This window comes from Macrotis lagotis, chromosome 2, assembly GCF_037893015.1.
Source record: "Macrotis lagotis isolate mMagLag1 chromosome 2, bilby.v1.9.chrom.fasta, whole genome shotgun sequence".
NCBI classification, from domain to species: Eukaryota; Metazoa; Chordata; class Mammalia; order Peramelemorphia; family Peramelidae; genus Macrotis; species Macrotis lagotis.
The window spans coordinates 24,753,189-24,780,177 of NC_133659.1; the positions used below are offsets into that span (position 1 = coordinate 24,753,189).

General features: G+C 41.9%; 2 protein-coding genes across 4 annotated transcripts in view; one reads left to right on the forward strand and one right to left on the reverse strand.

Annotated features, from left to right (window-relative positions):
* IFT25 (intraflagellar transport 25) lies at nt 1–23,101 on the forward strand. Of its 3 annotated transcripts, none has more exons than XM_074221380.1 (5): nt 1–221; nt 12,711–12,817; nt 14,448–14,516; nt 15,414–15,457; nt 22,830–23,101. In XM_074221380.1, exons 1-5 carry the CDS (start codon nt 124–126, stop codon nt 22,923–22,925), a joined length of 414 nt encoding a protein of 137 aa, XP_074077481.1. In that variant the 5' UTR covers nt 1–123; the 3' UTR covers nt 22,926–23,101. The 3 variants fall into 3 exon arrangements, with proteins under 3 accessions (XP_074077481.1, XP_074077479.1, XP_074077480.1); XM_074221378.1 differs by lacking the exon at nt 22,830–23,101 and adding an exon at nt 16,355–16,883 and having other exon boundaries at nt 8–221; XM_074221379.1 differs by lacking the exon at nt 22,830–23,101 and adding an exon at nt 15,985–16,443 and having other exon boundaries at nt 9–221.
* DIO1 (iodothyronine deiodinase 1) overlaps nt 22,035–26,989 on the reverse strand; it is a 13,498-nt gene continuing 8,543 nt past the window's right edge. Inside the window, exons 3-4 of the mRNA XM_074221377.1 lie at nt 25,562–25,764; nt 22,035–22,499 (exon numbers count right to left, since the gene is read on the reverse strand). Of these exons, the coding sequence (XP_074077478.1) occupies nt 22,431–22,499; nt 25,562–25,764 (272 nt within the window). The 3' untranslated portion in view covers nt 22,035–22,430. The remainder of the gene's footprint in view (nt 22,500–25,561; nt 25,765–26,989) is intronic.

Here is a 26,989-nt window from a genome sequence, read left to right on the forward strand (position 1 = left end):
TCGGCCGGATATCCGCCCGGTCGCTAGGCGACGTCCCCCCCCCGCCCCCCGCTGGCTTCGCTGTGGCGCCGCCCCCCGGTCTCCGGCTGGGCCCGCGGCCCCGCCCGCCCCGCCGCCGCCGCCATGCGCGCCACCGACCTGTGCCTGGCCTCCGAGGGCGCCGAGGTCATCCTGGCCACGTCCAGCGACGAGAAGTGTCCGCCCGAGCACATTATCGATGGGTGAGGCCCGGGGGGGAGCCCGGGGGAGAGAGGCCTTAAGGGCGGGCGGCGGGCACCGGGCACCGGCCTCCCCGCGGGAGCCCGGCGCCGGTGCCCGGGCCTCCTCCTCCCGCCAGTCTGGCTGCCCGCGCCCCGCGATCTGGCCCGGCCCCGGGCTCGCCCAGGCCCCTCTGAGGCTGGACTTGAACCCGGGCCCCCGGCCTCGGCCGCGCGCGTGCCCCCTGCCGCCCCCCCCCCCCCCGGAGCTGTGCCAGAGGCCCTTGTCGCCCCCAGCCAGGGGCTCCGGTCTCCTCCCCTTGCTTTGAAGCCTCGGGTCTCCTGCCCATTCTTTTCATTTTCCTAATTCGCCGGACGGGCTGTGGGTCTGGCTAATCGAATCATCAAAGGCAACCTCCCCCCTCCCTATTTTTATTTAATTGATACGTTTTATTTGACAAAGCCAAAAGCAACGAAGGCGTACAACACAGGTAATCGGATGATGGCACTTTCTGCTTCGTGCAATCTTAGGCTTCTGTAATTTGCCGGTTTCCAGGTGGCCCGCGAGGTGAGACGGTAGTTAGAGGCAGGACGAGCCCCTGGAGTTCAAAGCTGACTTCAGATATTGGCTAGCAAGTCGTCCAACCCAGCCTGCCTCAGTTTCCCATCTGTAAAACCAGCTGGAGAAAGAAAGGGTAACCCATCCTAATCCCTCTGCCAAGAAAACCCCAAATAGGATGCAAACAGTCAGACACAACTGCAATGACGCCACGACATTGTTACCAAAATAAAACAATTCCGAAGAAGGCTGGACTTGAAGTCAGCGAGAAGCAGGTTTAAACCCCATCTTTGACATAGCTTTATGACCCTTGACAAGCATCTTAACCTCTTTGATCTTCCGTTTCTTTGTCTTTCTAATAAGAGGTTTGGACTTGTTGGCCTCAAATTCCTTGCAGCTGTATATTTGTAACCCATGATCTTTTTAGAAAGACTATCCATTGTCTTATGAGCCGTATCAATATGGTAAAAATTACATAGCGCTCTGTAAACCTGAAAAATCATGGGTTAAAATAAAAATGACAGAATAAATAGGTTAGACTTGAAGTTTGGTTCTCTAGAATTTACTACGTACCTATCAGTGGAGGCCATCTGTCCAAGATGACCTCCCCAAAATAAGAGAGAAGGGAATATTGATCCAAAAACAAAGAATGGGGGAAATCATTAACCTCCTTGGTGACCTGACTATCAAGGTTGCACAATATTACGTTCCCCAAGTGCTCCTCAAACACTATCATCCTTATACAATACTGTCTAATGAATTATCTCTTCATGAGGGCAGGACGAGTTTTCCAGCATCCTTAATCATTATCTTCCTGAGTTTGTAATTAAAGTAGATATATAGAGTACTAAGAGCCTTGACTTCATACCTACTGGCAAAGGTGACCTAAAGTGAGGGCTTAGTTCTTATTAAAGAAAATGGCCTTTTACCAAGAATATCCTTTTGAGAAATTTATTATGCTTTAACATTCCCCCATTTTGCTCCAAGATGACATCATTCCACCAGCTATAGATCAGTTAAGGAAAAGAAAACTGAGAGGCATATTGGAGGGAGAGAGAGAGAGCATCTCTTGGAGACCTAGGGATGCTAGAAAGATGGGCAAGCAACATCCATAAGGCCTGTCTATGAGGGGAGACATGAGGATGAACAACACATTTACAGAGTCAAGGGGAAAGTTACAGAGAAATAAAGGAGCAGTCCACTTTGATTAAACAACACGAACAAATAAGTGCAAGAGGGAGACAGGAAAGAATAACATAAAATTCTGGTCCACTTTATTCTGGAGACATTTGATGTCTTTCTATATTTCTGGAGTCCATCAATGACTAGGCTTTTCCAAGTACATTGAGAGTACCTATAGGTATCTTCCTTTCTGGTAAAGAAATATCTCGGGGGCGGCTAGGTGGCACAGTGGATAAAGCACCGGCCCTGGAGTCAGGAGTACCTGGGTTCTCAAATCCGGTCTCAGCCACTTAATAATCACCTAGCTGTGGGGCCTTGGGCAAGCCACTTAACCCTATTACCTTGCAAAAAAAAAAACCTAAAAAAATATCTCAACACAAATTTTATCAGGCCAAAACTAATGATTCTGGAGTCTTTTTATTTGCCAATTGTCTCACAGAGACCTTAGTTACAAACAGAAAACTTGAGAACCAGACTAGATTTATACAAACCAGTTTTAAAACTCAGTTTTATACTTGACATTATTATTTTATTTCCTCCAATTGTAAGATGCTATTTTACTGATGCAAATAACTTCTATAATAATAAGGATTCTACTACAAAAGTTAAAAATTAATTTTTTTCAGCTTGAGTTTGTAACATACATATTTGGTAATCATTTTTAGAACAGTGTATATATCTAGTATGTGATTTATAAAAACAATTTTAACCTTTTGTCCATGATTAAAAAGAATTTTCTTTAAAAGACATTTCTATTTTTAGCAGTAAGAGCATAGGCTTTTTATTTTTTGCTTTTTGCAAGGCAGTAGGCTTAAGTGACTTGCCCAAGGTCCCACAGCTAGGTGATTATTAAGTGTCTGAGGATGGATTTAAATTCAGGTTTTCCTGAGTCCAGGGCTGGTGCTCTATCCACTGTGCCACCCAGCTACCAGCTAAGTTGTTGTTTTTTGTTTGTTTGGGGGTTTTTTAAGTTTTTGTAAGGCAAATGGGGTTAAGTGGCTTGGCCAAGGCCACACAGCTAGGTGATTATTAAGTGTCTGAGACCGAATTTGAACCCAGGTCCTCCTGACTCCAGGGCCAGTGCTTTATCCACTGCGCAACCCAGCTGCCCCTCCATCAGCTAAGTTTTTTTTAAAAATTCTTTTTAAGGGGCAGGATGACCTGAGTTCAAATGCAACCTTAGACATTTAATAATGACCTAGCTGTGTGACCTTGGGCAAGCCACTTAAGCCTTGCAAAAAACAAAAGAAAAAAGCAAAAACAAACTTAGCTGAAAAATATATTCTTTATAAAATTAACAAAAATGAAAAGAGAAAAAAGTTTTCACAGGTCGTCCTTCTTTGGAGATACTGAGTTGACCAACATTCCTTTCTTTAAAACAGAACTTGAGATAGTTCCAACAGAGAATCATATCCTGTTGTCACAAAAACTTTATCATATTTGCTTATATATTCCCTTAGCATTTTGAAAAGCTGAAGGATTTTAATTCTCTCAGGAACATGTAGTTGACACCAGATACCAAGGCTATATACAAGACCAACTGACTATTAGAATTAGTTAAGTTGTAAGCCAAAATGAATAAATTAATATTATTTTTGTACTGATCACCTGGCATGGAGTATGGGTAGGGCTGGTATTTGTCCCAGAATGTTTCACCATCCTGGTGAATAAGAAAATGATGTCTGTGGTATTTTCCCCCTCAAAGAGTAGATGCAGAACTCCCTTGATCAAATGAAACAGGTTTGAGGGACTTCCCAACTTTCCTTCTTGTCCTCTGAGGTAGAATGAAGATTGTTACGTGCCTCCCTTTCCTTTTTGATTTAGACATTAGTTTCCAGGTAAGGCTATGTGGTTGACCAAATGCCCTGAGCCAGGTGAGACATTTCCATATGTCATCATTGGGAAACTGAGTTAGGAAAACACAGCCTTAGAGCTAATAAAAATCAGTTTTCCCAATCTTTCCCAGTGAGCCTTTCACCTGCTGTATGTCTAACCCACTTGGGCTGTTTGCCTTAAAGGATATTTAATCCAACATAAATTTCTCTTATACCTGGACTCAGACTCAGAAGGCCAATCTTCAGTCTCATGAAGTCCTTAATGGAAAATTCCTATGATCAAGATTGAATTCAGCTCTAAAGGATCAGAATATGTTATGTTACCTATAATCTTACAGTGGCAACAAAACAAAAAAATTTAAATTATTTCATCAAAAAACTACAGATAACTGATTATGCTTAAAGAAAAGAGAAAAAAAGAAAAATTAATACAAAAAAAGTTTTCAAAAACTTCTGTTGCAAATTATGTTATCAATTCTCCCTGTGGATCAGAGGGGTGCAGTGGTACCACCCAGTAGACCAAAAGAGAAAAAACAAAAAGGGAGGAGATGTGTAACAATCTTCATTCTACCTCAGAGGACAAGAAGGGAAGTTGGGAAGTCCCTCAAACTTGTTTCATTTCATCAAGGGAGTTCTGCTTCTGCTCTTTGAGAAGAAAATACCACAGACATCATTTTCTTACTCACCTGGATGATGAAACATTCTGATACAAATACCAGCCCTACCCATATTCCAAATAGGATACCAGCAATAATAGCTATTATTCCAGTAATGTAAAAAAATGAGAGATCTTTTTAAAAAAAATTTTTTTAAGGTAATGGAGTTAAGTGATTTACCCAAGGTCACATAACTAAGCAATTATTAAGTGTCTGAGGCTGGATTTGAACTCAGGTTCTCCTGACTCCTGGGCTGATACTCCATCAGCTACCCCAAAAAAAGGAGAGATCTTATTACACACTTCAGTGCCTGAGGGAAGGACACTAAAAACATGGGGGGGGGGGGATGAAATAGTACCTGGGCTCATTTTGTACTCTGCTGTCCTCCCCATTAGGTAAGGACACCAATCATTGAGTCCCTAAGATATCTCTATAGGAAACCAACTTGGGTGACTAAAATAATTTCAACAGGTGTTTCTAATTCCAAATGAAACAAAACTATGGTAAGAATAATCAGATTTCCAAGTAGGGTGACTCATGAATTATTATATATCACTAAGCATAATGTTTTCTTACTGAAATCTTATTTTTTAGAACAACCAAAACAACGTAGAAGTTTTCTTGACTTTAACCTTATAATGATTTTACTTATTTAGCTTTATAACTTTACTTATTTCTGCTCAAATATACTCATATCATCCTCAAAAAGAAAATGAGATTCTTCAGGAATTTGAACATGTTAGGTTCAACACATTAATATAATTCTTATCCATTCCATGGAAATGGCAACAAATTCAGATTAAAACCAGCAAAGTTCTTTCTACTGACAGTAATTTAGATACTTTTATCTACTGACAAAATGTTTCACAAATAGTACATTTCCACTACCTTGAAAATAAAACTTCTATGAGAGCTATAAGCAGGGACATAGCTAATTAGATGGACAAGACCTAGGAAAACTCCCAACAGAAACATTCAAACTTCATTACAGTGGTTAAGATCAAAAGGGAGAGTCCCAAGTGGTTTTGAGTCACTTTCCTTGAGAGCCCAAGACTATTATCAACAATGAACCTTCAGCTGAGGTTCTCTTCCTAGGCTTTTATGCAAAAAAAAAAAAAAACCCTTACCATCATAGGTAACAAAAATTATATCAGATAATTGTACCTAATTAGCAGGTTGAAAAACTAAATTCAGGGGCAGCTAGGTGGCATAGTGGATAAAGCACCAGCCCTGGAGTCAGGGGTACCTGGGTTCAAATCCGGTCTCAGACACTTAATAATTACCTAGCTGTGTGGCCTTGGGCAAGTCACTTAACCCCATTTGCCTTGCAAAAACCTAAAAAGTAAAATAAAATAAATGCTAAAAAAAAACTAAATTCACATACAAAACTTACCTTAAACTAGCTTGGAAAATTTTATCATGCTTATTTAGCCTTAAAGTAAAAACAAATCCTTAAAATGTAAACTTGTCAAACCCACATTGACATAAAGTATTTTTTATATATTATAAATAAATCCCAAAAGGGCCTTGGAAACAGTTTTTAAAAATAAAAATGTGGTTTCAAAAGGATAAGGGTTGGTTTGTTTAAACCCAATTAAATTACCTTTATTCCAAAATTCATTATTTTTAAAAACTACTTTTCACAAAATGTATTCATATATGAATGTTTTTCAGCCTTATATATACAAATTTACTGTTTTTGTAAGAGCAATCTTATGGAATATACCCCAATTTTTTATTTCTTGGATTTTTGCAAGGCAATAGTGCTAAGTGACTTGCCCAAAGTCACATAGCTAAGTAATTAAGTGTCTGAGGTCTAATTTGAACTCGGGACCTTCTGACTCTGGGGCTGGTGCTCTATCCTCTGTGCCACTAGCAGCCCATATACCCCAATTTTGAACAAAGATTCAGCACAGAAAATTCTTGATAAGGATTTTATAACTAAATGTTTTTTTAAAATCTCTTTTTAGGATTACAAGATTTTCTTTGTATGTTAGTTAATGATCTGAAGAATTTTATAGGCCATAAGCAAAACAACCTTAAATAAAATAACTTTTGTATAGAAATATAGATGATAGAATAGTCCCAGATGATTGTCCCTTTTAGTGAGAAAACTGTCATACTTTTCTCCAATTGAGAAGAAAACTGGCACCTGATTATTACTCATATAGTAAGATAATGTTTTTGTCCTTCATTTTCTTTTTTTTTTTAGATTTTTTTTTCAAGGCAATGGGGTTAAGTGGCTTGCCCAAGGCCACACAGCTAGGTCATTATTAAGTGTCTGAGGTCGGATTTGAACCCAGGTACTCCTGACCCCAAGGTCGGTGCTCTATTCACTGCACTACCCAGCCACCCCTGTTCTTCATTTTCAAAGAAGACCACATCATCAAGGAAATGATGTCATAACAAGCACATGAACTGGATTTGAGTAAGGGGGGGGGCTGTGCTAAGTCACCAGCCTCACTTTCTCCTCAGCCTCACTTTCTCCTCCAGGGCTATCTGGCCAGATATGACCACTGGAGAGGCTCTGTATGTGAGGCAATCAGAGTTAAGTGACTTGCCCAAGGTCACACAGCTGGTAAATGTCTGAGGCTGAATTCAAGCTCCTATCTTTCTGACTCTGGTGCTCTATCCATGGCACCAACTAGCTGCCCTTTTGGTGCTTTGGTGCTATAATAAAGTCAGTTACAATCCCCAGAGGAAAAATCACTAATTACAATTTAGTCACATACAATTATTATTTTAGTTACAACAGTGTTTCAGTAAGCAATAAAACATAAATACTACATAGATTTGTTTCACTAAAATTTTCTTAATTCATTTATTCTGTCTGTTGCCAACAGTACAACTTTAAATTCCCAAATATTTTGCTTATGAAAAAATCTTTTCTTAATAATTCTAGCTATTACAATTATTTTATAATGTTTCTTGATATTAGCATATTTAGGAAACTCAAAATACCATGATTACAATTATGCATTTTTCAAACTTAAAATTTTTTTAATTTAATATAAAATTTTAGATTACCTTGCACAGAAAATAGCCCATATAATATAGTTATATAATTAAAGAGATCATTATAGCTTAAACTTCATATTTCTTAATTTAGAAATTCCTTTTCCCTGTAGGACTAAATTTTTTTTTTTGTGAAATCAAACCAACTCTGGTTTGATAACGCATGGTGAGCTAGGAAATTGTTTTCTGCTGGTAAGGTGTGGCTAGCTTCAAAAAACTTGCTACAGATATTTATCTCAAAGGTTTCTTCCTAGTTTAACCTGATTTACCGATTCCTAAAGGGAAACATCTTTGCAGTTTCAAGCAGTTTTAATATTAAAATACTCTAGCAAGGAAGTAGGCCCTGAAATCTTAAAAATGATGACATCTTAAATTAGAGGATAATCTGCTATCACTTATGAATTTTAAATTAGTCTTTTTAAACAATTAAATCCAAAACCCAAATAAAAGGAGTAATTCATATTTTAGAGCTCTCATGTCATTTAGCCTGGGACTAGAAATTGAACTCAATGTTGTCAAATAAGAGTTTTAGATTAATAATTTTGCATTCTAAATTATACCTGTATGTGTGTGTATCTACACACAAGAGCACATCCTAAACCATTTCAAATCTGGGTTCCACACTCCCAGAAAGATTTCATACCTTGTCTTATGATTTATAGTTTTACTATATACACATACATATACACATTTATACCTTAAAAGTCAAACTACAAAATCTTTCAGAATCTATTCAAATTGTAACTATGATCAACTACTCACAAAAGCAGCAGGTTACTTCCTAACTTATGTGGTAAGGAGTAATATATTTTCCAAGATTTAAAATATGAGTTTTAAAATAGAAGTCTCATTTATAATTTGCAACAAAAATTCGAATTTCCTGAATGTGTCTTCCATTTCAACAGTCATTTGACATTATTTATCTTGTATAATCTTTAAAATATTAAATTAAACCCAAATATTTCTGTTATTTTTATTCCATTTTTTTTTCAAGGCAAACGGGATTAAGTAGCTTGCCCAAGGCCACACAGCTAGGTCATTATTAAATGTCTGAGACCAGATTTGAACCCAGGTACTCCTGACTCCAGGGCTGGTGCTTTATCCACTATGCCACCTAGCTGCCCCTTATTCCATTTTCTTAAAACAAACCGTGTTTCAAAAATAGCTATCCTATGCTATCTTTTTTTTTTTTTTAAGATTTATCAAGAGATAGAGGTGGGGGATTGAGGAGAAAAGCCTCCAACATGAATGAGATATGATAGAGAGCTGCCAAGCTGGACTTCTAGAGCAAGATAGAAGAAATTAATGAACCATGAGAGTTTGACCCAAATTTAGAGCTTAGAAAGAAGGAAAAACCTACCTTTCCAGAAAACTGCAATTTCTGGATTAAAAAATTCTCCAAAATTACAATTTTGAGAGAAAAATTCCAATCCCCTCCCACACACTTTTCCATCTGAAAAATCATAGGAAAGAAATGACAAGTGGCTAGAAACCTCTTTTCTGGCAGGGAAAGAGAAAAAAAAGCATAACAGATTTAGCCAATTGGGACAGAGAACAAATTTTAGCTCAACACAACTAATCAAGGCACTGAGAAAACAAAAAAACAAAACAAAACCAGATTTTTAAGAGAGAAACAGATTTTTAGACTTTATTTCTTATTTTTTATTTTGAATTTTACTATTTTTCCCCTAATCTCGCTTCCTTCCCCCCACCCCCCACAGAAGGTAGTCTGTCAGTCTTTACATTGAGAGAGAAAAACAGATTATTAAGAGAGCAGAGAGAAAAAACATCTTTTTTAAAATATCTCATTCATCAGCCACCAATATTTCCAAGGGAAAAAAAGGCAGGGTCCCTTGGGAGCCTTCCTGGGACAACCCATCACTTAGGTTGGTATGAGTTAAAGGCGAAGGGAAAGGGGAGGCAAATGGTTAGAGTCCAAGTGAAGAAATTCCATCTCTAAGCCCTTGTTCTAAACTGCAGTATTAGTTCATTACAAAAATACAATATTAAGAGAAGCAACAAATAAACACAGGTACTTGAACAGACATAGGCACAAACAAAAAGAAAAGGTTACCTGAACAAAGTCTCTACTATCAGGGTGCCAAAGGTAAAACCCTCAAAACAAAAAGCACACACAATACAAGGGAGACCCCACTTTGTTCTCACCCTTGAGGACTCCCATAGATACACAAATTGAATGCACCCAAATAAACTTTCACTCCAAAGGGGGTGCCTGAGACCATATTGATACTCAGACACCAAAAGAGAATATTCCCATCTCCAAAGAAGCAAGAATTCCCATTAAACTCAGAGGTAAATTCCAGAGAATATTTCAACTTCACTCGAAACAAAGATTCAAAAATAGAGCAATTGAAAGTGGTAGATTTACCTAATTACAAAGCCAATTTTGGATAGTCTCAGAATGTGTCCTTGCCCTTTTGGGGGATCTCTTAGGCAACTTTGTTAAAAGGGAGTCCACACCTTTTCCAAGTCAAAATTGTCTGATGCTACATCTATTGATTAAACTACTGGTTTAAGGGGGCAACTAAGTAGCACAGTGGATAGAGCACCGGCCCTGGAGTCAGGAGGACCCGAGTTCAAATCTCACCTCAGACACTTAATAATTGCTTAGCTGTGTGACCTTGGGCAAGTCACTCTTAACCCCATTACCTTAAATAAATAAAAATTTAGGTTTGAAATAAAGCAGGAATGTGACAAGTTACAGATTCCTTTACTTTTTATTTTTAGTTTTTTTGCAAGGCAATGGGGTTAAGTGGCTTGCCCAAGGCCACACAGCTAGGTAATTATGAAGTGTCTGGGGCAGGATTTGAACTCGGGTCCCCCTGACTCCAGGGCCGGTGCTCTATCCACTGCGCCACCTAGCTGCCCCAGATCCTTTTATTTTCAAGGAGTATGTCTGGGTAGAGACGAAGGACTTGTTCCCTCCTTGAATTCTAGTAAAATCCTCATGTCACAGCACAAAAACCATAAAGCTTAAAAATCATGGGTCAAAATAAAAAGAAAATCTAGGTTAGGCATGAAATTTTACTTTCTAAGATTTACCACAGACCTCCAGGTAGAGGCCAATTTGTCTAAGATGACCAACCCCAAACTAAGAGGGAGGAGAATATTTATCCAGAAACAAAGAATAGAGGAAATGGTTAGCCTCCTTGGTGACCTAACTATGAAGGTTACCCAACATTAAGTTGCCCAATTGCCCCTCAAAGACTATCATCCCTGTACAATACTCTCTGATGACTTGTCATCTCTTCCTGCACTTTAAGCATCATGAGCAGGACCAGTCTCCCAGCCTCCTGATCCTTGTCTCCCTGTGTTTGTCATTAACATAGGGGAAGATGGTCAATGACTTGTTACCTACTGTAAATCGAAGACTGAGACTTGTTTTAAAGAAATCAGCCTTTGTTGCAGGAATATCATTTTGAGAAATTTATTATATTTTGACAACCCAAATTAATCTCTGAATTTAATAATTATAACTAAATTACTCAAGCATAATTTATGAAATGAAACAAAATAATACAAAGTTCATTTGAATAAAAGGCCTCAAAAAAGAGATGTAATTTTTAAAATAAGGAGGGTTTCAAACTTGACTGTTACTAGGATTGAAAATCTGATAAGTGGAGTTAATGGTCTTTGTCCATTTTTGAAGAAGACCACAATATCAGAGAGGTGATGCCATGACAAACACATGAATTGGATCTGAGTGGGGGTAGGGGCTGTGCTAAGTCACCAGCCTCATTTTTCTCCTCTGGAGTCATCTGGGTCCAGTGGCCAGATATGGATCAGAATGACTGGAGATGGTCCTGGATGCCAGGCAGTCAAGTGAAGTGACCTGCCCAAGGTCACATAGCTACTAAGTCAGATGTCTGAAGCTGAATTCAATCTCTCCTCTTGACTTCAAGGCCAGGACTCTTTACTGTACCACTAAGCTGCCCAGTAGAATAAACCAGATAAATACAATGGAAAAAATAAGTTCCTGTAATGGGCAAGTATTTGGAAAAACCAGAACCCCAGACTTTCAGGAAACTTAGAAAGCAGTTGGCAAAAACTTGGTTTAGATCAACATACTACACCTAATAAGAAATGAATAATGATCTTCATGTGAAAATGGAAAGGGCAGAAGGGAGGGAGCTGTGTGGCCCCGGCCTGATCACTCTATCTTGGCCTCAGCTTCCTCATCTGTAAAACAGCCCCTCCTCCCAGGGTTGTTGTGGGGATAAATGAGATCATGAGGGGCCTGGCACATGGTCAGCACCATATCATGGTTAACTCTGGCAGGATAGAAATGTTCAAGCTCCTCTCCCATCCCTGGCCTAGCAGCTGGGATACAGAGGGAGAATAAACCCCCCATTTGTCCTGGCAATTAGAAGCAATAGGCCTAGGGGAGAAAAACTTTGACTTAAATACCTCTGAGGAAAAAACTAGGGAGTCCCCCCCCCCCCAGAAAAGAGCCTGGTCCTGCTGACCAGTGGGGTCCAGTCTTCTCAATGGTGGGTGTTGTTTGCCCTTAGTTCTGAAGTGAACCAATGCCATCAATATTGAAATTGAATTTGAGTGAGCAAGGCCTACCCCAAGTTACCAAAATGATCAGCACTGGCCTAGGATGCACTGGGCAACCTTGGCATGCTTGTCCAAGCTCTAAGTGCTCCACAGCACCTGCTTCAGCACCTTCATGGTCATTGGCACACATTGTTCTCTACTGCCCATTCCGTGGGGGGAGGAGTCTTCATGTGTTTGGGGTAGACATCCCCCTAACTCACCAACAGGGTGGAGACCCACTGGTTACCTTCAACTGGTTTAGCCATTTACCAAGAAAGTTTTACTGGACTATGACTCCAGTATCTTTATGAGATGGGGATAATTATATCTGCCAGTCTCCCCTTAGGCCAGTGTAATGGGCAGACATCTGGGCACTCCCAGGTCCCCTCTGGGGTCAGATGCTTATTCAGTGGCCCAGGCTGCTGTCCAAGACTTTTTTAAGTATAAAAGAAAGTAGGGGTGATGGAATATATTGGTGGAGGGAGTTTCCTTCCTAAGAAGCTCACTGGTCAAGAAATCCCAGCCATCGTTCTTACAATAGAGAGGAAAGTCCTTTGTTCCAGGTGGCACTTTCTTAGTTAGGCCTTGCATTATTTTGTGTTTTGACTTTCCAGTCATCAGATGGAATTGAATCATAGAACAAGTAAATAGACCTTTCTGGCTTTGCTTGGCCTCTGAAAAATGACAACTCCCTCTTTCTCTATAGGAATCCAAGCACCTTTTGGGCTACCACGGGAATGTTCCCCCAGGAGTTCATTATTTGTTTTTACAAACACGTGAAGATTGAAAGACTCTGCCTCCAGTGCTATTTTGGTAAGGAAGAGGGCCCCTGCTCATTGATCCAGAGCAGAGATGAGCTTCCTGCCTTCCCCAGGCAGTGGTCTGAGGGTGGGGGTGGTCTTCTGTCCAAGGTTGAACACCTTCCAAGATAGGTCAAGGTCTTTAAAACTGAGAGACCTACTCCTTTACTCTGCATTGTTCTGACCTCTGTGCCACTTTTCTCTTACTGTGGTCTCAGAAATGGACCTCACCAGAAGATGGGCAGCTAGACAAGGATTCGGGTGGGAAGTGAAGAATTCCTGTGGGGTATAGGTTTTGGGCAGAGGGGAAAGGTTGTGATCCTGGAGCATCCCTTGTTCCAACAGACCAAACTGCATCCCAGAGATGACCCCAAGGGAACCTAGAGGGAGGGGCCTGTGAGGTGAGAAGGAAAAGACCAGGGTCCTAGACCACCTCCATCCACAATGCCTGCTTCCTGTGCCTTCACTTCCTCCCAGGTGGAAAGTTTTTGAGTTTTTCAGAAAGACTTTACTAGTGTTTATTTAAAGAACAGACATTCCAAGAGCCCAACATTCCTCATTAGAGAGACTTGAATCTCCTCCAGCCCCGGAGGTTGGCACTGGTGGTCTGCTAGGTCTTGCTGTGCCATCCTTTCTCACTTGCATGTGCTAGGCTCCCTCACAGTGCCAACTGCTTCCTCTGAGGTTCAGAAGCATGGCCTGCCCCTTCCACCAAGGGGATGCCCCCAGAGAGCAGCTGGCATCAGTGAACCTACACACACACCAGGTCTAGAAAGAGATGGAGAAAAGTGTCCTTGGGGTGTCACCTCAGAGAGGGTGGTTAGACTTTTGTTTTTTTGACAAGGCAGTGGGGTTAAGTGACTTGCCCAAGGCTACACAGCTAGGCAATTATTAAGTGTCTGAGGCTGGATTTGAACTTGGGTACTCCTGACTCCAGGGCTGGTGCTCTATCTACTGAGCTACCTAGCCACCCCGATTTATTTTTTTTTAAGATTTTATTTATTTTGAGTTTTACAATTTTTCCCCTAATCTTGGTTCCTTCCCCCCACCCCCCACAGAAGGCAGTTTGTTAGTCTACATTGTTTCCATGGTATACACTAATCTAAGTTGAATGTGATGAGAGAGAGATCATATCCTTAAGGAAGAAAAATAAAGTATAAGAGATATTAAAGAAAATTACATAATAAGATGTGTTTTTTTTTTCTAAAATGTTAAACTGATGTTTAGACTTTTACTACCCATATACCCCCAAGGGCTCTCTTGAGACCAAGTTGGTATCCATCCATCTTGCCCTCTCTGCCAACTTTCCTAGGTGAGGAAGCATAGTGAGGACCCTGCCTCTGATATTTGCTGACAGTGTGACCTTGAGCAAATCACTTAACCTAAGACAAAAAGGGGAGGATGGACCCCTCAGCCAGCTTTCTTCCTGTGCAGATCAAGTCTCAGATTCAGAACAGGAGTAGCCCTTACTCCACTGACTTAATGGAGTTGTTGGGGGCAATTCTTGGTAATCTGAAAAGGTGACTTCCTGTTGGAAGAATAGGGAATCAGTGGGGAGGAGGCCCTTCTCACCAGGGTCTGGAGGGGGTGTGGCGCTGGGGAAGATGGCACTGCCGTCACGCCTGGTGTCTCTGCCCTGACAGTACGGAGCATCAGAATCGAGAAGAGCAATGCCAAGGAGCCAGTGGACTTTGAGCGGTGGGTGGAGAGAGGTGAGTGGATCCCATGGGCTGCTGTGGCCCTGCTGCCCCAGACTTTGGGCTCAAAGGCCTTAACTCTGGTATTTTGCACCAGTGTTGCCATTAAGTTCTAAGCTCCCTCCCAGCTCTGCTCCAACTCTGACATTCTGTTCTAAGGACTCTTCCCCCCAAGATTTTAAATTCTTAGGCCCCTCCCAGTCCTGTCATCCCCTGTCCTAAGACCCCCTCCCAGACCTGACATCCCCTCTTCTAAGATCCCTCCCAGCTCTGACCTCCCTTGTTCTAGGCCCTTCCCAGCTCTGACCTTCCCTGTTCTAGAAATGCCCTAAGTCCTTTGGGTAGAATATTTAAGGGACTTTTCTGCAGGAATCTACCTATTTGATATGATGAATTAACACATTCAGATTCAACTTTTAAAATCACCCAAGTGAAGTTTAAAAACATTTCCAAGGAAAAGAGATCAGAACAGATCCTAGGCAAAAGCTCATTCTGAAAATTCCCCCGTGGAGCAACTGGGTTTGGTCCTTAATCCAGTGATCAGCGGGAAGGGCATGGGGGACACAGCCCCTGGGCATCATGGTCCTCACCACAGAACTTTGCTTTTCATCTGGATCATTTAGGATTAAAAAAAAAACTAAAAAGCATCATTTTGTTCTTTGAATTTCTTCTGACTTGAGTCCATAGCACACCCTTTATGGTGTCATTTAGGCCACTGAGACAGTGGATCTGAAGGAGACAGAAGGAATTAGCACTCTGGCTCTGGACCTGAGCCCTGGGCAGCTCCTCCTGGGGTCAGTAGCTGCCTCCTCCTGCTTCAAGAGCAGGCTGTCCCTGACCTGGGATTACCTTGATCATTGGTGGAGGAAGGGGCAAACTCTTTAATTCTTTGCTGACCAATTTCTCTTGTAGATCTGGTACACAATGAGGGACAGCTTCAGATAGAAGAGTTTATGGTAAGTGCAGGCATGGCCAGACCTCCAACCACCCATCACACCCCTGGCTAGTCCACCCAAATTTCCTGACAAGACTTAGCAGGGGCAGCCAAGGGCTCTTCATGCTTCTGTCTTGGGGCCCCAGAGAACTCCCTGCATGTAGGGATGGTCCTGGCTGGGGCATTCCAGGAAGGGCAGAGGGTCCTGCTCACAGGGTGTCCTCTCAGTTCTTTGGTCCATTCCAGAAAACTTTTTAGGGTTTGGTCTCTGGAACTTGACCCCCACCCCTCACCCCAGTCTCCATCAGGGTCCTCTCTATTCAGGCCCTGCCAGGACATTCTGTCCTTAGCATTAGATGTTGCCACTTTACTACTGGTATTGAGTGCATGAACAGGGTCCCTCTGCCCACAGTCTCTTAGTAGGCAAGGTCTTTAAAGGGGCATCTTTAAAATGGACTGGCAGCACCCTGCCCATCCCAAAGTCATCTTCTTTAGTTAGCAGAAGTCTACCACCATGGGAATTCCCAGTGATTTTTTTCTCTCCCACAGTTCCGGGATAGCTACGCAACTCACTTGCGGTTCATTATCAAATCAGCCTTTGATCACTTTGTGTGTGTGCACAAAGTTTCAATAGAAGGACTCAGTGTCTCAACCCTCACCTAAGATTTCTGAAACCATCTTCTGTGTGTGAATCTTTGTACAAAGATTTGTGGAAAGACACAGCTGTTCTCAAAGCCCATTAAAGGGATTTGGGTTCACTTGTATGTCTCTGGCACATTCCTTTTCTCTCCTATCATCTACCTGATTCAACATTTAGCAGCCACTTGTTTCTATCTGGACTCTGAACGAAGCTGGGGTTGGGAATGGGGGAGCCCCCCCCAGGTTACCCTGGAAGATCGAGCCCAGCCTTCTCTTGTAGGCCAAGAGCTCATTCCATGTCCGTCTTCTGAATGCCTTCAGGAACAAGGAACACATTGTCTTCTACTTTTCAATAATTCACAGAGCGAGAAGTTTTTCCTCAGTTCAGCCTCTGGCAATTTCATCAACACCCAATCCACAAGAATTGACTGCACACCAGGCTTAGCCAAACATCGAGCTAAGCTCTCAACATTAAATGACCCCTTCTCTCTAGCAGTTTTTGGTTCGTTGGCAAAAACAACATGTCCATGTGTAACTGAGGAAAGAATGAAAAGCAATTTTTGAACTGAACTGTGGACCATGCAATGTGATGAGTATTGGGGCTGTAGATATATGAGGATGACAGCACTTGCTCTCAATGAGCTTACTCTCTTTTGTGTTTTAATTTTATTTTTGAATTTCAACTTCTCTCCCTCTCTTGCACCCATTGAGAAGGCAAGAAATAAGATATCCATGACACATATACACTCCTGCAAAATGTATTTCCTCATTAACCTTGTTAAAAAAATAAAGGGAAAAATACATCCTCATTTTTGAGTCCATCAGTTTTCTGGAGGTGAATAGCGTCTTACATCACAAGTCTTTTGGAATTGTGGTGGATCATCGTATTGATTGCAGTTATCAAGTATTTCACAATTGCTCAATGTTACAAATATTGCTGTTACTGTGCACTTTGTTCCCTTGATTCTACTTTGCATCAGTTCCTGTCAACTTTGCCAGGTTTCTCTGAAACTATCCCCTTTAACATTTCTTATAATACAATGGTGTTCCACCACATTCATTTACTTACAGCTTAATTAGAACTTGTTTAGTCAGTTCCCATTTGATGGGCATTGTCTCAGTTTCCCATTCTTTGCCCCCACAAAAAGAGCTGCTGTAAATGTTTTTGAATATATAGATCCTTTTTAAAAAATCTCTTTGGGGTACAGACCTAGTAGTGATTTTGCTGGGTCATAGGATATACATAGGTTTATATAGCTCTTTGGGCCCTCCAGATTGCTCTCCAGAATGGCTGGACTAGGAGTTCACAGGGAGCTTACATTCTAATGGAGAAGATTTTGGGAGAACATATAGGGAAATGATGACCAGAGGAGAGGATTTTGGTCTAGAAATCACAGAAATAATGAGTAGTGCCATATTGCAGTTAATTGAAACCTTCCCAGAAGCAAGGATAGCAATCATTTGATTAGAATCCCTAGAGCAAGGGGCAGAGAATAGTAACAGGGAGGATGGCAAGAAGAGGGCAGGGGTGAACAGCCCTCTGTCATCATGGTCAACTGATTTGGGCTGGCTAGAGAATGAACTTGGTGGAAATGGGGTGTCCCAAAAGTCTTAGTGCAGCCTTAGTCAACAGGAGCAGCAACTGGGGAGATGAGGGAGGACCTCATGTAGAAGGGTTTGTTTGAGAAGAGGAAATGAGCTAGCATTCTAAGGCAGAGGTGTGGTGAGGAAGGGAGGGACAGCCTAGATAAAGGCCCAGAGGTAGGAGATGGCAAGTAGGTTACTGGTTGGTAACGGCACATGAAGAGACATCCATGTTGAATAAATCTCAAAAGGTCATTTAGTGTTTTATTTTTTTTTACATTTTTCCTTTGTTTTTAATAAAGGAGGTAGTAATAGGGTAGAAAGGAAGCAAGAAAATAAGGAAAGGAAGAAAGTAAAGAGAAGGAAAAAGGAAGAGGGAAAGAAAAGTAATTTTTTTAAGATGGATACGGGGGGAAAAAAAGGTTGGACAGCATTAGAAGTTAAATGCATAGTTTATTAAACATTTAAACAAAAGCCATGTACAAACCTCTTTTTTTTTTGTTCTACTCATGGATGGAAATACCCATTTTATTTGATGTTAAGTTCAGAATTTTAAAAATTTCTCTTAAACCAAATGGCCAGATGTGTACTTTAGGATTTCAAATTGGCAGCTGTCCAGAGAATGGGCTGAATGCAAGGAGACTAATTAGGAGGCCAGGTGGGAAATGATGGAATTATCAATGTTAAGCTGTAAGGGACATATCCAATTTCCTCATTTTACAGATGATGAAACTGAGGCCGAGAACAATGTAAATGATCTACCTGCATAGGTAGGCAGTGACTGAGATGGGGCAGAGTGGCCTTGGTAGGAGTAGAGACGAGCCTCCACATGTGTGATGGCTGGTCCTGAGTCTTCTCTACTTACGCATGGCAACCCTTGAGCTATGACAGCTATGATGCTGATGTGTGTTGACATCTTCTCGGCAGGCCCTTCAACTGATGCTCAAAACCAGCTGGACCATGTTCTTATCCTAAACATCCTCTCCTTTGGAAGTAAAGGGTAAGCTCCAGAATTCACCTTATATAAAATGAAGCAAGACACCCTGAAGCCTTTTCGTCATATACTCAGTTAAGACTCATCTTTAAACAGGCACATTTTTGAGTGTGGCTTATTGTCTGAACTTGCTCTCTGTTGTTTTACTCAGACTGCCTTAAATTGTTGTTTTTCTTGTAAATTATATATCCATCACCCCAGGCAGAATCAAATCAGAGGATTTCAGGCAGAGAAGGAGACTCAAAAAATGATGAGGAGGGCAGTTAGGTGGCACAATAGATAAAGCACTGGCCCTGGAGTCAGTAGGATCTGAGTTCAAATTCTGCCTCAGACAACTGAGGAAACTAAGGCCAATAGAGGTGATGTCATTGACCTCAAGTGATTGAGGCTAGATTTGAACCCATCATCTTAACTTTGGACCCAGTGCTCTACCACCTGTGCCAGTAGTTATAGCCCAAAGTAATCAGAAATGTGGGGTGCTTTTTAAAATTAATTTTTCAAACTACATGCAAAGATAGTTTTTAACATTCATTAGAGATGCAGTTTTGAACCAGGTTTTTTAAAAGCAAGGTGGAGTTCCACTCTCACCCCAAATTAACCACAGAAGGCCCAGGTAGCTCAACTGAATCCATCATGCAAAAGCTTAGACAATCAGATGGGCCTTTGTCCCCTTTAGAACTAAAATAAACTTCATTTTTTGAACCACTTTTGAGTAGGGCTGGGATCCATCAACAGAAGACTCCAGAAAAGGAATTATCTGGAGGTGAGAATGGGGGCAAGGGAGAAAGGAGAGATTCTCTCTGTCTCTGTCTCTGCCTCTCTTCTTTGTCTCTTAGATGTGATACTATCTCCCATGATCCTAGCTTCATGTTTTTCCCTTGACTGGAACGTACCCCCTTTTCACTTTCCCCTCCTAGAATCCCAGCTCCCTTTAAATACTGCCTCCTCCAGGAGACCTTCTTAGTTCTAGTTTTAGTGGCACCTCCACTTCCTTCCTATTCTATCTATAGTGGTTTTGATGTCATGCAACTGGACCTGGACATCCATGCTGGCCTCTGGCTAAGATGAGGCAACAATTACTGACTGGCCACCATATTTCTCTATGACTGGTGTCAGACAATTGGGGAGAGAATTGGAGACAAGCTTTTGTGGAGGGAGCTTTTCAGTTGACTATGAGAGTTATAGAAAACCTAAATCATACCCATTAGTCTCTTACTAGTCTCTATGAAAAGCTTGTCTATATTAAATTTATCTCTATAACAGGCAGTCATAGCATAGGAGAGACAGAGACAGAGACAGAGACAAAGAGACAGAGAGAGAGACACAGAGAGAGACAAAGTTCAAATCCTGCATCTGACAAGTCAGGTTATGTTATTCTGGGCAAGGCCCTTCATCCTTCAGTTCTCTGTTTAACTCTCCAAGGTGCAGAGAAGAGGTTGACTTGCATGGGTGGAGAACATATCCTCCTTGGGAGGTTTGAAATCCCATTGAAATCCCAGAGCTCCATTTGTCCCTTGATGCCTCAGTCCCTGTTGATTGTTTACTAAAGGGGTCCCACCTGATGTGAAAGGAAGATTTCCTAGTCCAGAACTTATCAGGATCCTCTCTAGGACAGTCATATGCATATTAACATTAACATCAATGCATTAATATGAATACACTTTAATCATTTGCCCTGGAGGGCAAGGGACTTTTGGCTGGAGTTCCATGTCTTCAGCCTTGAGGTGTCTTTGCATCCTGGAGAGGATTTCAGGAGGTACTAATGTGATCTTCATTCAGTTGAAATTTCTCCAATGGGACAGATAATGAAAAACAATAAAACTTTGATCTCAAGAAGTTTCTAATTTAGTAGTGAGGAGAGACATGCAAATACATTTTGTACAAGATGGACTGGAAGGGAAAGGGAAAGCCTAGAGGAAACATTCTAAGATCACGATTATTGAGATGACTCCTAGGCTGGACCTTGAAGGAAGAGGAGAGTTTCAGTGGCTAGAGATGTAGAGGAAGTGACCAATGGCCAGGAGGAGATGGGATGACCTGAGAGAAGTGCTAGCTCACAGTTTGGTTTGGCTGAGTCACAGAAACCAAGAAGGAGAATAGAATGAAATAAGATTGGAAATGTCAGTTGGGTCCAGGATCTGGTGACATGGCATTTAATTAAGTAGTTCTTATTTTGTCTTGGAGGCAATGGGGAACCAGTGGAGGCGTTAGAACAGGGCAGTATGGGGTGAATTTTGAGAATCATTGAAGGTAGCACTGGTGGGGTAGCAACTGAAGAGTCAGGAACCAGTCGGGGGACTGGGCTCATGCCCTGGGAGGGATGAAGCTGTTGATGGAGAAATAGAGGTATACTTATCTAGTCTTTATTGCAATATTGTATTATAAAAAAACTTTTTCTGGGCTTTTCTGGAATTTTCTGTGGACCCCTGACTTCCTCCATAATTCAGTCTAACCCTCTTCTCAAATGCAAATTCATTCACTTGGTTGGCTCCTAGTCTTCCAAAGGGTATGCCTGACTCCACTCATGTCCAGGTGGGTCATCCCTTGACCCCCTCCCCTTGAGGCCTTCCTGTACAGGAGGTGGGCTAGGTTCCCTATAAAGGTTCAACCTATCCTCTTCTCCATGTTGATCTAAGTCCAGCGAGCAACTCATGGCTATTTCTCTTTCCTCCCTCTTACCTGCCCTTGATGTTCTCATCAGCCTAACTTGTGATCATTTCTTCTTTGCCTAACTTCACTACTTCTCACTTTGCTAAAGTACTCTGTGAATTAGCCTGTGAATTTGTTGTGGTAACCTGGGAATTAATCTGGGAATTAAAACTTAAGCTTTTTCTAACCCTCCTGAGTCAGAGAACCTGGTTATTTCTTCACCCAAATGAACCCTCATTGATCCTTGAGCTCCCTTTCTGAAGCCTATTCTTCTGCCTTCAAAGTCACAGTCGAGTGACTCTTTGCAACTCCTTTCTTGGCCATCCCAAAGGCTGAAACCCTGGATCTCTAGGCAGTGGCAGAGCATTGACCTTCACCCTAGCCATCTGCTTGCCATCCACTTGCCATTCTTGCTATCTTTGTACCCATCACCATGTCACCACCCATTATTTCTGGAAAGACTGTGCCAGTAATACTAATCACCACACAATTGCTCCACCCACCATTCCTGTTCCTGACATCTCATCCCAAAGCCCCTTTCTCTGGCCACTCTTCCTTATGTGTGGTAAATGACCCTAAGCTCTCTGAGTGACTATCTCACTCTTGTGTTTGTATCCTCAACACTTAGTGCCTGCAATTTATTAAGCACTTAATCAGTGATTTTTTCAATCCATCATTCATTCATTCATTCATTCCATTCACCATGTGTGGAAAAGAAAATGAAAAGCTGAAGTATCATTAGATGCTTTTTAATCACATCCGTGTGTCCTTGCTGCCTCTTAACAAACATTTTCTCACATCAAGTCCCAGCTGGCCCAAGCTTTAGGCTGTGACTATCATCAATAAATATTCAGAGAAGCAGGCCTGAAAGACACAGGGGCATGCCTAACGGACCCATCCAGAGCTGGATGGAATCCGCCACATGTGACAATTAGAAGGCTTTCACAGACATCTGAAAAGCAGATTTTCTCAAACATTACTTGGGCATAACTAACAAGCAGCTTCACTGACCCAGCAGCTGAGAAGGGAATATTCAGAACCAAAGATCCAAGCACCTTCCAACCTGGTGGACATGATCTGGTACAATCTCCTCTGCCACCCACTTGGAAACACAGATCTTCCTTGGGGTCTATCTACTCAGCTTTTCCAGGACGGCACGGACTTCTTCTGGACAGTATTTCCAAGGACCTGGGCCACCCTGAAAAAAGGGAAAAACATCTTTGATAGGCATTGATGGCAGCAACAACTGTCGATTCTTACTAAAGATATGATAGTTGGAATCTGGAAGGGACCTTCAGTTCCCCTGGCCAGTCCCTCTCTTTTCAGGTGAATAAATTAAGACTGAGAGAGTAGAAATAATTGTCCTGAGGTCACACCAGAGGCTGATGTCAAAGCCAGGACTCAAACCTGGTTCTCCCCACTGCCAGGATCCTTTCCCCTCAGCCAGGAATTTAGATAGTGAGCAAAGCTGCCCAGAGAGAAGGTCCTCCACCATACTGATAACAAATGGAGGGTTGGCTTGTTACAGAGCCTTCTAGCTGCCCAGAACCTGGCAGGGGTTCAAGAGAACATCGATCTCAAGCCAACCCTCTTCATCCATGCCCCAGAGAGAGAGACTACGTGACCTATGGGTGGAGTGCTCATGGAGAAGGCCTGGGTTCCAATTCTTTAATTGTGTGACACCAAGAAAATCATTTAACTTTCTTTTATCTGTATTGCTACTTCAGAGAGTTTTGGTGAAGCTGACAAGAGATAATGTACATAAAATAATTTATAAGACATTAAACCCTGTAGAAATAATTGTTGTTTGTTATTGTTATTCATTTGTTTCAGTCCATCTCTTCATAACTTCATTTGGGGTTTTCTTAGCAAAGTTACCATAATGGTTTGACATTTCCTTCTTCAGCTCATTTTACAGATGAGGAAACTGAGGCAAACAAGATAGAGTGACTTGCCCAGGGTCACACAGCTAGAAAGTGTCTGCAACTAGATTTGAATTCAGAAAGAAGAGCTTCCTGACTTCAGGCCCCAAATTCTATCCATCACTCCACCTACCTGCCCCTTAAAATTGTGCCCTCCTTCACCTCCTTATGGGTGTGGGACATTTTATTTTCTGGTGAAGCAGTCTGATAAACTAATACCCTTTGAGATATTAAGAGAAATAATCCAGGTCCCCATTCTTCCACAACTTATAGATAAGAAAACTGAGATTCAGATAGGGGAAACCCAGAGACAGCATGGCAGAATGGAAAGAACTTTGGTCTGGAGTTCAGAGACCTAAGTCTGAATCCCAGCTCTGGCATCCACACTCTGATGGACTTTGGACAAGTCGCTTACCCCACAGAGCTTCAGTTCCCTCATCTGTAAAATGGGCATCATGCTCCTTGCCCTTCTGTCAGCTCCCTATTCTCCAGCCTGTCTCTATGGATTGTTTTATCTGTGGGAGCTGAAGCATCTGGGGCAGGAAAGAGAAGGTCAAGCAATGGGAAAGTCCCTGTTAAAAAAAATAATTCTTCCCCCATTTCCTTTCATGTGGGAAAACCCTCCATTCCATAGAAAGGGGTAGACTCACAGGTTAATAATAATGACACTTTAAGGTCTATAAATCACTTTACAATCACCTTTCCTTGTTTTGTCTACACAAGGTTTTGCAGAAGGTATTATTATGGTCCATTTTACTTGAGGAAACTGAAGCAGAGCAAAGGTACATGCCCAGGGACACACAGTTAAGAAATATTGTTAACCTTACAGAGTGTGGTCTTAAATAAGACAAATAGAATTTAGGCTAAACATTTACAAATTACTCCTGAGTGGGAGTCAGTTAGAAACAAACTCAAAGTGAGATTTTTTTTTTTAGGAGAGCATTTTCATAGGAATTAGACAAAGAACCACAAAATTTTTGAGAACAGCCAATGAAATTACTTTCATATTCTTTTCCTTCATAAAAATGTCCAGTATATATTATAGTTTCCTTCCCTGATTCAAGATGTCTGCTTCATGTCACAACTGTCAGGGATCCCATTAAAGAGAGGAAGAATACCTTATACAAACTTTCCTAAAGTATGGGATTCTCTCTCTTTCCTTCCAAGATGTCTGTGCCATTCTGTGACTAGGGAGATTCATTGTTATTTTTAGAAAGATCACCAGATGAGCTCCTTGTTTTCTCAAGAGGAAGTTGACATTTTCACATATAGAGTTGACACCTCTACATTTGGATTTATAATTGTTATCAGAAGGAGAGACGCAGACTTTGACAAGTAACAGAAGTTTAAAACACACATACAACTCACTGTTCACAGTATATAAAGCTGGATCAAAGCTCAGGTCTTCTTGAGTGCTCTGTCTGGGTCTAGCCTCACTCTCTCATTGCTGAATGGTTCTATTAATTAGCAAGCTTTCTGATTGAAAACCAAAACTGGTTCTGCCCTTGGCAGAAGATCCATGTGACAGGCCTTCAGAGTTGAAAGAAGGGGGTCTTGCCCCTCTTGCCCCTCCTGCCCCCTGAAAATCATCATTGTACAGCTCCTATGTTCCTCTCCAGAACCCCTCATAGCCATGAAGACAGCCGGTTTGGACCAATAGAAATATTAGGAGCTCAACAGAAACTCCCTCATATAAGAGGATACCAGGGAGGTGGTTACCAAGTCCTCTGAGACAGAAAATATATTAAATGCAGAATGAAGGAAAGAGCATTATAGGGTTGCAGGTCCAAAGAAGGAAGGACCTGAGATCCACCCTTTCATTTTAGTGACCCAGAAAAGTGATTTGACCAAAGTCCCATGGGGAATAAATTCCAAAGATGAGATTTGAACCCATCTCTCTTGCCTCTCTGCCACCTCTTATGTCTTCTTCCACCCTGCCACACTGATACCCCAAAGACATCGATCCAAAGCTGGTGATCTAATCCCAACTTCTCATCTTTCCTTTGGGAGGTTGTTCCATGTTGAGTGAAACACAGTTGGAGAACACTTCTTATTTTCAGGCTATATGAGTTGGGTCTGCTTCAGACATGAGCCATTGTACCTGGATCCCCAGAGGAGATTCTTGTCTGTGGCATGTTGTGTAAGGATCACTCAATCAGGAACCATTAGTCTGTATTTATCTTTTTTAAATTTTTTTTTAGTTTGTATTTATCTTAATGCTTCCCAAGATTATTTTAGCATTCTAGATAGCCAGGCCATATTGTTCACTTACCCTGAGCTTGTGGTTCCCTAAGAGCCTGAAGTCTTTTTCCAAAGGTCCATCTGAAACCCCTCTTACCTTGAAGAGGATCCTGCCTTCCAGGAGAACATAGAAGCGCTCTGGGAGTGCAGCATATGTCCAACAGGTCTGGTTGTCCATGGTGTCTAAAACAACGGGGCACAGAGGCTTCTTCCTGTCCATCAACAGCTGGGTGGCTTCCATGCGATCCTGGAGGGTGCGATGCTGTTTAATGTCTATGTTATTTGTATAAGCCCAGCCATCTAGAGGAGAAAGAACAGTCAAGTGAAGTCAACAACCACGTACAATGTACCAGGCAGGCTAAGTGTGGGGATACAAAGAAAGGCAAAAGTCCAGTCCTTGTTCCCTAATTGCTCATATTCAAATGGAGAAGACCCCATGCAAACACAACATGTGTGTGTTTGTGTGAGTATAACGTGCTGTTATTATGCCCACATTACAGATAAGGAAACTGAGCCACAGTGAAGCCAAGTTACTTGCTCAGGGTCCACAGCCTCTGAGGCTGGAGAGAAAAGCTGTCACTGCTGTAGGTGATGGGAAATGGGAAGAAGAGAGGTGACCAAAAGAGATGGCTGAACAATAACATCTGTGATGTAAGCTTTGGAGGTGATCGAGCTCCACAAGCAACTTCAGAACTCTGGTCCAAAAGGGAAACCAGAACTAGCCCTGTACCTTGTCCTATTGGAGCCCTCTCCCACCCCATGTGGCATCTTTTTTTTTAAATTTTTTTTAGGGTTTTTTTTTTTGCAAGGCAAATGGGATTATGTGGCTTGCCTAAGGCCACACAGCTAGGTCATTATTAAGTGTCTGAGGCTGGATTTGAACTCAGGTACTCCTGACTCCAGGGCCAGTGCTCTATCCACTGCACCACCTACCTGCCCCCCGAGTGGCATCTTAAGGCACCAGCTGGCAGGGGGAGGCTCCCCCAGTGGAGCTGCTCTTCTCTCACTCTGGGAAGAACAGTCATTTGGAGTATTAGGAGAATGAGCATCATGGAACTCAGTCACTTATTAAGTAATAGTTCTTCCAGAAGCAGGATAAGAGGATCTGAGCAGCAGAGGGCTTGGGGAGTCAGAAGACCCGGCTCTCCCTGTTATAGGAGCAACTAAATCAAATCATAGCTTTCAAGGTGGAAGGGACCTTTGAGGTCATGCAACTTGATATCTTTAACCTAGATTCTTTGTCTAGATTTCTAGTGTCTATGAACCTAGATTCATAAATCATTAGATGAAATCCTACCTAGTACCTCCTCTTTGCAGGTGGGAAGTCTGGATTTGAGCCTGGGCCTGAAGAAAGACCAAGGTGTCTTGGTCAATGAAAAAAGGATGTTGGGTTGCATGGGTAGAGTGTCTAAGATAGCTGTTAGCTGTTCTGGTTAGGTCACATGCGGAGGCCTGAGCTCAGTTCTAGTGCCAACGTTGAGGAAGGATATTGAGCAGATGACAGGTCACCAGAGGTTGGTGACCA

Excerpts from the sequence above, each read along its gene's own strand:
- IFT25 (XM_074221378.1), top strand. The coding sequence starts at position 124 with ATGCGCGCCACCGACCTGTGCCTGGCCTCCGAGGGCGCCGAGGTCATC. Across the intron at positions 12,818-14,447 it reads CTGCCTCCAGTGCTATTTTG|TACGGAGCATCAGAATCGAG; the intron begins GTAAGGAAGAGG and ends CTGCCCTGACAG. Across the intron at positions 14,517-15,413 it reads TGAGCGGTGGGTGGAGAGAG|ATCTGGTACACAATGAGGGA; the intron begins GTGAGTGGATCC and ends TTTCTCTTGTAG.